The 11,065-nt window shown below is 58.1% G+C and overlaps 1 protein-coding gene across 3 annotated transcripts; it reads right to left on the bottom strand.

Annotated features, from left to right (window-relative positions):
- Positions 1-663: 663 nt before the first annotated feature.
- CORO1A (coronin 1A) lies at positions 664-6,693 on the bottom strand. 3 transcript variants are annotated; one of them, XM_047839334.1, is made up of 12 exons: positions 6,087-6,266; positions 4,764-4,889; positions 4,285-4,483; positions 3,095-3,217; positions 2,868-2,997; positions 2,604-2,788; positions 2,326-2,445; positions 2,000-2,104; positions 1,721-1,866; positions 1,546-1,603; positions 1,215-1,430; positions 664-881 (listed from the first exon to the last, which is right to left on the bottom strand). In XM_047839334.1, exons 3-12 carry the CDS (start codon positions 4,480-4,482, stop codon positions 777-779), a joined length of 1,386 nt encoding a protein of 461 aa, XP_047695290.1. In that variant the 5' UTR covers position 4,483; positions 4,764-4,889; positions 6,087-6,266; the 3' UTR covers positions 664-776. The 3 variants fall into 3 exon arrangements, with proteins under 3 accessions (XP_047695290.1, XP_047695291.1, XP_047695289.1); XM_047839335.1 differs by lacking the exons at positions 4,764-4,889; positions 6,087-6,266 and adding an exon at positions 6,669-6,693; XM_047839333.1 differs by lacking the exon at positions 4,764-4,889 and having other exon boundaries at positions 6,087-6,265.
- Positions 6,694-11,065: the final 4,372 nt, after the last annotated feature.

Genomic DNA, 11,065 nt, shown 5'->3' with positions numbered 1-11,065 from the left:
CACTAAGGTGGGCATCAGAAACCCACGTGTAAGCCCCCACTCGATAGGGCCTAACGGGTCTCTTCTGTCCGGGGAGGATCTGCTGGGAACCGGAGAAAGGGGTTGAGAGGCAGCAGCACCGCAGGGAAGGCTGGGGACCAGAAGGAGAGACAGCTCATGCCTCCAGATCTGCCTTCAGCAAGCCCCTCTCTCCTGCTCTGTGCCTCAGTTTCCTCACCTGTAAAACAGGGTTGAGTTCTAAGCTTTTTCCTCACAAAAGATCCCCTGATTTTGCTCCCTCAAGCTTGCAGTTTGAAAGATGTCATGTCAGTGCTGTGTAAGTGTCACGTCAGTTTCAGTTCCCCACCAGCCATACTGATACTGACAGTAAGGTGGTGTGTTGTTGTGGTTGACTAGAAAAGACAAATCCTGAGTAACCGTGGCAAGGGTCTTGAGCGGCTCAGACCCTGCCAGCTCTGCGAAGGAGCTGGAAAAGAGTAGGCTCGCAGCCCACATCAGCATGGGGGCTCCCACCCACCAAGGCCTGTTCCTGTGGTCTAGGGTATTTGGAGGCATTCCCCGGCTCCTGCTATGGGCCAATCTCACAAGGTAACTGAGGGGGAAGCTCAAGGGCAGGTCATTTCAGCAGACCCAGCATTCAGGTGGCCATCAGAGTCTGAGAGGTACCAGAAAATAAAGCCATTTTATTTTTTATCTGCCATCGTGGCCTGGGGAGAAGGGTACGACTGGAAGGGAGGGAGGTGATGCTGTGGCCCCAGCTGAGGCCCTCAGGTCCTCTACTTGGCCTGGACTGTCTCCTCCAGACTCTCCAAGCGCTTCTGTAGCTCCTGCACGGTGGCCTGGAGCTTCTTCATTTCCTCCTCCAGCCGGTGTATGGCGTCCTGGGGGACCCATCGTTGCGTGAGTCCCAGCTCCATCCCGGGCTCCCCTGACCCTGGCAGCCCCCCACCCCCCTACCAAGAGCCCCAGGGCCTGGCCCTTCTGTCTCTCAGCTGGTTGCTGCCCAGACAGCTGCAGGCCAATAAGCTTGAAACCTGTTTTCTGAGGCCTCAGGATCACCCACTCCCGGCCCCCAAAGGATCCCCAACGTTGTGAGTGTGAGGGGGCCCAAACACCAGCCACCTTCCACGGGGACAATGACTCCATCTATCAGTAGCAGCCCCTGCCCTATAGGTCTTCTCGTCCTGCCTCCCAGGTTCCCGTCCACTTCTCACCGAGCTGGGGGTACCACCGGCCTCTGGTGCTGCCTTTCTGCGCCCGGTGTCCAGGCCCCGGTTGACCCTCAGCTCCCGGCTCTTTGGGGGCACATAGCCATCCTTGAGGGAAATGAGGAGGGGCCCGGCATCCTGGCCCTTCAGCCACTCCTCAGCCGTGAGGGCAGCGTCAGGCCCCGCGGTGGGTGGGTAAAGGTCCTCCTGGAACAGGTCCGACTGTGGGCAAGGCCAAGGCTGGGTAAGTGAGTGCTTGGGCCACACCACCACCACACAGCAAGTGTGTGAGGTCAGTGCCTGGCCCGCAGCCCAGGAAGGGACATGGGAGCATCACCTTTCTAGGCACTGTCATGGCAATGGGCTCACACCTCCGCTCGTGCAGCTTGTAGAATCTGTGGAAACGAGAAGGTGAGCAGCGCCTGCGGCATGGGGGCGGCTGGAATCCAAGGTCGGCACGGGGTCAGCACAGCCCAGGGAGCATGCTCGGGGCAGGGGCAGGGGTCAGTCACCTGGCAATCTCACACTTGTTCACCTCCAGGCCGCGTTTGGGCATGTAGCCCATGCCCCGCTGGGACTCCTTGGAACTGAACATGGAGAGATAGTGCAGATATGGGGCCTCGGAAGTGATCTCGAAGTACCGGATGGAGCTGTCACCCTGCAGGTGGCGCGTGCAAACCCTGGGATCAGCACCGACAGATCCCTCTTGCCTGGTCCTCTCCAAGATCCACCCCCGCCCCCCGCCCCAGACCCCCCTCCTCCCTCCACGAGCCGCTGCCCGACTGGGACACCTTGCCACAGAGGTAGACTATGTTGGTGTCGGGGTCAAAGAAGGGCAGCAGGACGCCACTGCTCGTGTCCAGTTCCTGCAGGGACAGTGGCTCCTCCAGGTGTTTCTGTAGAGATGGGTGAGACAGGGAACAAGGAGCTGGTCCAAGTCAGGCCTGTGAAGCCCACCGGGCAGGGACTCGGGGAAGGCCCTCACAGAACAACCAGCGGAAACCTCCATCCCACAGAGGGTAAACTGAGGCCCATGGCTGTGTGGGATCATGCAAGTGGCAGGGCGGGGACTAAGCCTCCAGTCCTGCCTGATCGCCGCTCCCCACCCGGCACTCACCGTGTCCCACAGCGCCACCTGCCGCTCACTCATGCGGCTGAAGCCTGTGGTCAGGATCTTCCCATCAGATACAAACACGGCGCGCACAGGCCGGGTCCCCTCATGGGGACGGTCCTTCTCCTGGAAGGAAAGGGAGGTGGTCAGTCAGTACCCGCACACTCATCCTAATGACCAGACTCCAGGTGAGAGCAAGGGAGGGCAGCATCTAGGGACCCGGCTGGTGGTGTGTACAAGGGTAAATGTCCTAGGGTCAAGGGGCACGATACATGGCAACTCACAGCTACAACAGTGCCTTTGCGGGGCTCGATGATGCGCACGCGCTTGTCGCGGCAGGAGGTGCAAATGAGCGCGCCATCTCGGCTCCAGTCCACACTGTAGATTGTGTCCGGGTGCACGTCCGAGCCGAGCGTCAGCACAGCCGCCCCGGTGCCCACGTCCCACACCAGGATCACGTTGTCGCAACCTGGGTGATATCCCCACTGTCAGAAGCCACGAGCCTCGCTGTCACGTGACCAGCCCACCCCTCCTCTTCCCCCAGGCACCTGCACTGAGCAGCACATTCTGGGCTGTGGGGTGCCAGGCCACGATGCCCACGCGCTTGGTGTGGCCCTCCAGGGTGACGACAGGCTCCCTCAGGGGCAGCGTCAGGCCCCCATCAGGGATCTCCCACACCTGCAGAGAGGGGGCAAGTGAGACTTGGGGGCTCCAAATATCAGATCTGGTGCTGGAGCTCTCCCGGCCCCCGTGTCCCCCCCCCCCCCCCACTCACCATGACTGTGCAATCCTCAGAGCCACTGGCAATGACATTATCATTGTGCGGGCACCAGGCGATGTCCAGCACCGGGGCTGTGTGGCCGCAGACCATGGGCGCGTTCTTGTCCACACGTCCAGTCTAGAGAGCACAGCAGGATTCTGAGGGAGGTGTTTTTGCTCTCCAAACCTGATCCAACCTCCCCAGACCCTTTCAGAGAGGCACAGAGGAAGGCAGTGGGGTCCCTGTCCGGGCAGCTCAGAAGGGCTGGCCACAAGTAGTGCAGGAAGGGGATGCCACACCGGCCGCTGGTCCTGCCTTAGTGTTAGACCCTGGCCAAGGTCCTGACATCTCACCTATGCCCTGGGGCTGGCCCCCGCCCCCTTCCCTGAGTGAAGCTTCCAGGGGATGACAGGCCAAGGCTCTAGGGAAGGGAGGTTGCATTAAGATTAAGGTTCCCCAAGGAAGTGTGGGGATGGGGATGGAGATGGGTCCTTCCAAAAGGACAGGGACCAGGAAAGGCCGTCATAATTGGCCCCAGGCAGGAGCAGAGGTTTGGAAACGGCTGCTTCCGGGGACGGCTGCTGCCTCGGCAAGGCTTCCTGTGTGAAGAGCGCACCCAGCTCTCACCCCATAACCACTTCCTCTTCTCTCTGCTTCCATCGGCCCTTTTAAGGTAACATCTTAGGGCCGATCTCCCCTTCCTGTCTCACCCCCCAAGAGCACAGGAGTGTGCTGGGGGTGGGGGTCAGCAGAGCGGATGGGGGTGGCTGTGAGCAGGACCAGAGGAAAGGCAGGTTTGGGGGAGGAGAGAGGGCCTCTTACATCCTCCCTGCCTGCAGCAGGGGGGGGCCAGGGCTCAAGCAGGCCCAGGCCCAGAGCCACCCCTACCCTGAGAGCACTGCTGGGTCTCCCCTCTCCCCACGGAGCCCTCTCTGTGCTCCACAGGGGCATCAGGCTTGGGAGACCAGGCCCTGGGTCTGCAGGACTCGCCGTGTGACCTTTCTGGTGTCATCTGAGCTCCAGTTTCCATGCGACCACTACATGTAGGAGCTGGAGGAGGCGTAAGGCTCATGTGGCCCAGCTCAGTTTTACAGATGACAACGCTGCAGCCCGGGGAGGCTTAGCGACAGCCATCAGGACCCCCAAGGGGCCACTGGATGGCCAGAGGCCCCCTCAAGTGGAACACTGCTGCTCCAGGGGCTCACCTTGCCCAGGGACAGCACCAGGAAGGCCCCTCCCCCGCTGGCCTCACAGATCAGGGCAACGAACTTGGGGTTGACAGCACAAAAGCCACTGTCCCAGGTGGTCTGTGAGACGCGCACGTCCTCATAGCACTGGTCGGCCTTGGCTGGCTGTCCAAACACGTGGCGGAACTTGCTGGAGCGGACCACCTGCCGGCTCATCCTGGGGGGCGGGGAACGTGGGGTTTGAGGGCTTTGAAGGGAGCTTCAGGTCAACTCTGACCTTAGAGTGTCCTCTGTGCCCCCCAGAACACCCCTCCGCCTGGCCTTTAAGGTCTCAGCTAATTCATCTCCCTGGGCTCCCTGCCCCCTCCACCATAACTGCCATCCTGTTGCCCTCATGCTCGCCTTCCTCACCCCTTCTCACCCCACCCCCCCACCCCACCCCCCGGCTAACCTGCAAGGCCAACCTTCTCTACCCACCCCAGGCCTCACGTCTGTACCCTCAGCCTCTAGGGCAGAGCCTGGTGTGGGGTAGCACCAAGTGTCGATTTGTCGACCGCTGATGGACACAGCCCTTCCTCTCTGAGGCCTCACTCCCACACTCTGGGGGCTTCAGTGTAGATAGCCTGGAGGGTGGGTTCGCTCAGTCACAGCGGCCAGGCCTCACATCCTTCACACCTACATGGGGAGCTTCCTGAAGGCAGGGACAGGGCTGGCCCCCCATCGCCTGCTGGCACCGGGCTCCACAGACACAGGGAAGCAGCGTGCGGGCCTGCCTGGGAGGCAGGTCCTTGGGGTCAAGACAGCTTCCCCAACAGGTCTCTGGACACCAGAAACAGGCAGATGGCTTGGGTCCTACTATCTCCTTCCCACACCTCTGCTTCTAGAGTCTGCCTAAGCAGGTGCCCTTAAATACTGTCTCCACCTGCACTGAAACTATCCACAGGGAGAGGCGGCGCTGACTTCTCTGAGGTCCAGTGAAGACGGTTCCCCCACCATGGCTGGGCGGAGAGCGATTAAAGCCAAGGGGACTGCCTCTGGCTCCCCAGGTTCCAGACCCCATCCTGACGCCCACCTGCATCACCTTCCTGCTGAGCCGCGGGGCCACGCTGCCGGCTCAGAGGGCGCCCTGCCAGGCCTCCACTCCACCCGCCCAGCTTCACCCCTTCTCACCCAGGCACCCCCACCCCCCCCCCACCCCCCGGCCTGGCCTGGGAGGTTCCAGGAGGCTCCAGGGCCACCTGCCCAGAGAGCAGGTGAGGAGCATTGTGAGAAGGAGCAGTCTGGACACAGGGGGATCAGTCCCAGGTGAGAGACCTGGGCCTGGGGAGAGGGGAGCCCCAAAACCGAGGTTGGGGGACAGGAAGCCGGCGCCCCACCCTGCCTCCTCCCCCACCGCAGGTACCAGGCCCAGAAACCGCGGAAAGGGGAACTTGGTCTTTTCTTGTTTTGCTCTCAACCCCTTCCTGTCTCCAGGCTCAGGGCAGCTGCTCGGCGCACCCCACCCTGTCCCCACCCCCACCCCCGATGCCCGTTCCGGGGAGCGTCAGGCACCCGGCTCCCCCACCTCCATCTTGGCTGCGGTGGTCCCTCACCCTGGCCTGCTCACAGCGCCCTGGGACACGCGGATGGGCCTTCCCACGCACGCCCACCCCCGGGGCCAGTCCCCTCCACGGCGGCGCGGACGGTGGGCTCTCTCCCACCCCCGGGCGGCGCGCGACAGCCCGGCCGCCCCCACAGCCGGCTTCCGCCAAGCTGACGCCGGCCCCACAGGTGGCCCGGGGCAGGGATGCCTAGTCCCTTGCCCGGGGACCCAGGCTTACCTGCCGCTGAGAGATGAGTGACCCACCCCCAAATGGAGGAGGGAGAGGAGGAGGAGGAGGAGGAGGAGGAGGAGGAGGAAGGAGCCGGCGGAGCCAGAGACTGCCCGCTGAGGATGCTCTTGTCAAGACAATGAATGAGAAGCGGCGGCTGCCCGCCTCCTTCGGGGTGGCAGCGCCCCTTTGGGCGGAGCTCTTAAAGGGGATAGCCCTTCTCCGGGCGGAGGCACCGCCCCCCTCCCCCCCCCCGCCCCCCGCCCGCGGCCGCCCTCCCTCCGCCCAGCTCGGCCTCGCCTGCCAATTCCGAACCCAAACAGATGCTGCCGGCCAGTCGCTGACAATCTCATGGGCGCTTTTGTAATGTCAAAATGCAAAAATACCCTGTTCCTTCTTCCCTCCCTCAGTCCGCTCCCAGCCCACTCACCATCCTGTCCCTGGCGTTCGTAGAAGCGCCCATCAGCCCCCACCCCCCACCGCCCACCCCCAGCTAAGGCTGAGCTGCCTTCCGCAACCCCCCCACCCCACCCCCGCCCCCGCCAGACAAGGAATGGAGGGGGAGGGGCTCGTCCAGGCTCCTGCACTTACAAACGGTGGCCTCGGGAGGGTCACCACCTCTCGCTTCTCGTGTCTTCATCCGGGAGCGCCTCCGCCCCGCCTGCCTCGCGGAGAACGAATGAGATACTCTGGCATCACGGAGGCTTCTTCGTGCCCGGGGTTGCAGAGGTGAATGAGTCAGGGAGGGTCAGGTGCCTGCCCCGCAGAGAGCTCTCAGCCTGTTGGAGGGAGGGGAGCGAACGAACGACGGCTCCAAGGATGCTAAGCAGAGGAAGAAGCCCGACTTCCTGCTCAAGAGGAAGGGGGAGTCCACTGTCATCCTTGGACTCAGAGAAGGGATCATGGAGGCTGCAGAGGGTACGAGAAGCCTTCCCCAGAGTCAGACTGCTCTCTGAGTTGGGCTCCTGGCTGCCCCTGCTGAGTGATCCCGGGCAGGCTTATTTCACTTCCTTCAGCCCCAGTTTCTCCCCTCTGTAAGACTCATACCCAGCTCAAGAGGTTATGGGGAAAGCAAAGCCTTATGCACTTCGTCCCGAGAGATACAAGTGGTTAAGAAGTGTGGGCTCTTATCATTTTTACTATTTTCAGGGCACCGGGCTGGGCCTGAGAAGGTGGGAGGGGGGCCAAGAGGCATGACTGGAGGAGGCCTTGTGGGCTGAGGGGCAGCCGAGCAAAGGCCCAGTGATGTGATTCCTCGAGGGACTGGGTCAAATCCCACCTCCACCAAGGACTGGCGGCACGATCTCGGGCATGAGGTCTGACCTCTGACAACCTCAGTTTCTCCGTCTGCAAATGGGGGACAAAGACCGTGCGACCTGCCCTCTTCACAGAGGTGTAAGGCTCCAATGAGACAAAACTCGTAAAAGTGTTCTACACATTATTAAATTGTAGAAACCTATGGGTGGTGTTGTACCTGAGAGCCTGCCACTGGGCTGGCCTGGACCGGACTGGACGGGGATGCTCGGGGACTGCCACGGGTCGTCTCCACCCGAAGTGAGGAGAATAACAGCCAGCATTTACTGTGCGCCTACTGTGTGCCAGGCGCTGTCTCAACACTATAAATATGTTACATCCTTAGCATAGGAAACCCATCCGTCCATCCTGAGGAAATCGTTTCATCCCTATAACACAGATACCACCTCCCTTTTACGGAGGACCCAGGCACACTTTGCCTTCGGCCCTGGAGTGCCCCGCTTCCCGGCAGGAGACAAGTGGACTGGCCAGAGGCCTGAAGACCATGGCCCCCGGAAGCGAGAGCCTGACAGGCCTACAGAGGGACAGGCTGGGAACCGCAGATGCCGCTTGCACATCCCAGCAGGTGTGCGGCGTGTGGTGGGACGGACAGGTATGGGGCTGCCGCAGATGACAGATGTGAGGCCAGTGGCACCAGCTACGGGGAAGCAGGTGTCCGGGGAACGCAAGCCCGAGAGGCAGTCCAGTGGTGGGTGGTGAAGGCCCTGCCGCGAGGCTCCTCGTGTACCTAAGGAGGGGCAGACGGCTCCCTGAGAGGGGCGTTGGGACAGTGTGCCTGTGGCGTGCTTCTGGCCCAGCCTCTTAGCGTCCTTTTCCTTTGGGGAACCAACCTTTCCACACTGGCAGTCTCTAAACTTCAAGAGGGGGTCCGAGGTGGGCACAGGGCCACAGCTCCCCAGTCAAAGCAATCTTTTCTGATTGGTTCAGGGAGGGCCGCTGGATTCAAGGCCATGTGATCAGAAGCAGACGCGTCGGAGCTGCTGGCAAAAAGAGCCCACTTTCCACTGGGGGTCAGTAAGCCAATAGGCTATAAGCCCGGCACTAGCAGTGACCATCTTGTCACCGTATAGGAAAAGCTGGCCCGAATCAGCCCACACAGACACCTCCAGAAGCAAGATATGAAGACTAACATGTTCTTGGCGTCATTTGAGTACCTGGATCGAGCTGTGCCTGAACCCCTTAACCTTTCTGTCACATAAGGCATAGGTTCCTTTCTCCACATAAGCCAATAAGTCTGAGTCGGATTTCTGACACTTACAACGGAAAGAGGTCCTGATGGGTACACCCACTCTGAGAGAGACAGGACGGCCCTAAAGAGACTGTAGAGCATGATGGAGTCGGACAGACCTGGAGAACCGTAGCTTTGCATGTCCTGCTGCCCAAGCAGAGTGATAGTTCCTAACCGCTAAAAGGTACACAGCACTGCTCACTTTCTAGAACACGTACCCATCACCCAGCTTTCACAATTATTAACAGGTACCCAGTATTGATTCATTTCTTCTTCCACATTATTGTCTTGTCTATTAAACAAATAGACATATTTGTCTATTAAAACAAATCCAAGACGTCATAGCATTTCAATACTTAAATAAAAACTTAAGTATTTCAGGGGTGCCCGGGTGGCTCAGTCGGTTGAGCGTCCGACTTCGGCTCAGGTCATGATCTTGTGGTTCGTGGGTTCGAGCCCCGCGTCGGGCTCTGTGCTGACAGCTCGGAGCCTGGAGTCTGCTTCGGATTCTGTGTCTCCCTCTCTCTCTCTCTGCCATAGGTATATAATAGTTTATATTATATAGTATATTATAAGTATAGGTATATTATAGGTGTATTATAGTTTTGTAACCATTTTGAATGGATTCTTCTTATCCTAGAATGCTTTCTTTCCTTCTAAAATCGCTTTTATTTACAATAAAATACGTCTTTCTTTCCATACAATGAAACACATTCCTTTTAAAAGGCATGATTCAATTAGTTTTGACAAATGTATATGCCCAAGTAATAGGCACCATAATCAAGATGTGAAATACTTCCATCTCCCCTAAAAGCTGGCTCATATCCTTCTACAATTAATCCTCACCCTCAGCCCCAAGGAACCACTGATCTGCTCTTTATCAGTCTGGAGTAGTTTCGCCTGTCCTGGAATGTTCCACGCAAATGCAATCATACAGTATGGGTCTGACTTTTTTCATTGAGCATAGTGTGTTGCAATCCATCCACGTTCCTGTATGCCAGATAAGGATTTTCACTCCACCTAAGCACAATACCATCATGTAATACACAATTACACCTTTAAAAAGCTAGCAATAATTTCTTAACGCAATCTAATGCCCAAGTTATGTTCACGTTTACATGATTACATTAAAAAAAGGACTTCAGGGGCGCCTGGGTGGCGCAGTCGGTTAAGCGTCCGACTTCAGCCAGGTCACGATCTCGCGGTCCGTGAGTTCGAGCCCCGCGTCGGGCTCTGGGCTGATGGCTCAGAGCCTGGAGCCTGTTTCCGATTCTGTGTCTCCCTCTCTCTCTGCCCCTCCCCCGTTCATGCTCTGTCTCTCTCTGTCCCAAAAATAAATAAATGTTGAAAAAAAAATTAAAAAAAAAAAAAAAAGGACTTCAGCAGTCAATCTTAACCTCACTATTGGATCTACTCGATTCCCTAGATCTAACAGTTAGTTTGTATGAAATACTGGGGGGGGGGGGGGGGGGGGGAGGGGGGGGAGGGGGGAGGGATAGAAAACCAGGGTAAATGACACCATGGGGGGTGCAATGACATAAATCTGCATGTGAAAATGTGTGAATCTAGAAATGTGTGAAAACCCTATGGGACAAATAAACCAGGTTATTTGTCATTCAACAAATGAATGGCATTCAAAGAAAAGGAGGGGAAACGGTATAAGAGATTTTTGAAAACATCAATCAACTGTAATATCTGGGCTGTCCCGTGGATCCTGATAGAAACAAATCAACCGCAGGAGATTTTTTATATTCGGTTCTGTCACTTACAACCCAGAGTCCCGACTGCTCCAAGCAGTACTAGGTCCCCCGTGCAGCACTAACATTCTGTCCCTGAGGAGTCTCGGGAACCCTGTCAGGTGTTTTGCTGTCCCTCTTTTCCAAATGATGAAATCGAGGCTCAGAGGAGATAAGTGACCCACCCAAGAGCACACAAAGTGGCATTCAAATCCAACCCCTCAAGGCCGGTGGGTTGACAAACTGGAGTGGAGCTCTTGGCCATGGCTGGAGCCTTGGGGGCTTGGGGTCAAGGGGAAGGTGGTGAAGCTGGGAAGATCCGCAAGAAGCAGATCCGGAGGGTCCTCAACTCATGACTTCTCGAGGAGTTTGCTGCCAAGACAAAGAGAAGCAGGGCGCCTGGGTGGCTCCGTGGGTTAAGCATCTGACGCTTGATTTCGGCTCAGGTCATGATCTCATGGTTTGTGAGATCGAGCCCCACGTGGGGCTCTGCACCGTCAGCGTGGGGGTCTCTCCCTCTCTCTCTGCCCCTCCCTCTCGCTCTCAAAAGTAAATGAATAAACATTAAAAAAAAGGGGGGTCTCTCCCTCTCTCTCTGTCCCTCCCTCTCGCTCTCAAAAGTAAATGAATAAACATTAAAAAAAAAAATGACCAGGGGAAGCACACACAAGTCTCTAAGCAAAGAAGTGGTGGGGCCTCATTTGCAGGGC

This window comes from Prionailurus viverrinus, chromosome E3 (assembly GCF_022837055.1).
Source record: "Prionailurus viverrinus isolate Anna chromosome E3, UM_Priviv_1.0, whole genome shotgun sequence".
In the NCBI taxonomy this organism is placed as follows: domain Eukaryota; kingdom Metazoa; phylum Chordata; class Mammalia; order Carnivora; family Felidae; genus Prionailurus; species Prionailurus viverrinus.
Note: the sequence above shows the minus strand (reverse complement) of the source record. Positions and strands in the feature narration are given on the sequence as shown.

Excerpts from the sequence above, each read along its gene's own strand:
- CORO1A (XM_047839335.1), bottom strand. The coding sequence starts at position 4,482 with ATGAGCCGGCAGGTGGTCCGCTCCAGCAAGTTCCGCCACGTGTTTGGA. Across the intron at positions 1,604-1,720 it reads AACAAGTGTGAGATTGCCAG|ATTCTACAAGCTGCACGAGC; the intron begins GTGACTGACCCC and ends TCGTTTCCACAG. Across the intron at positions 1,431-1,545 it reads CCATGACAGTGCCTAGAAAG|TCGGACCTGTTCCAGGAGGA; the intron begins GTGATGCTCCCA and ends CCTTGCCCACAG.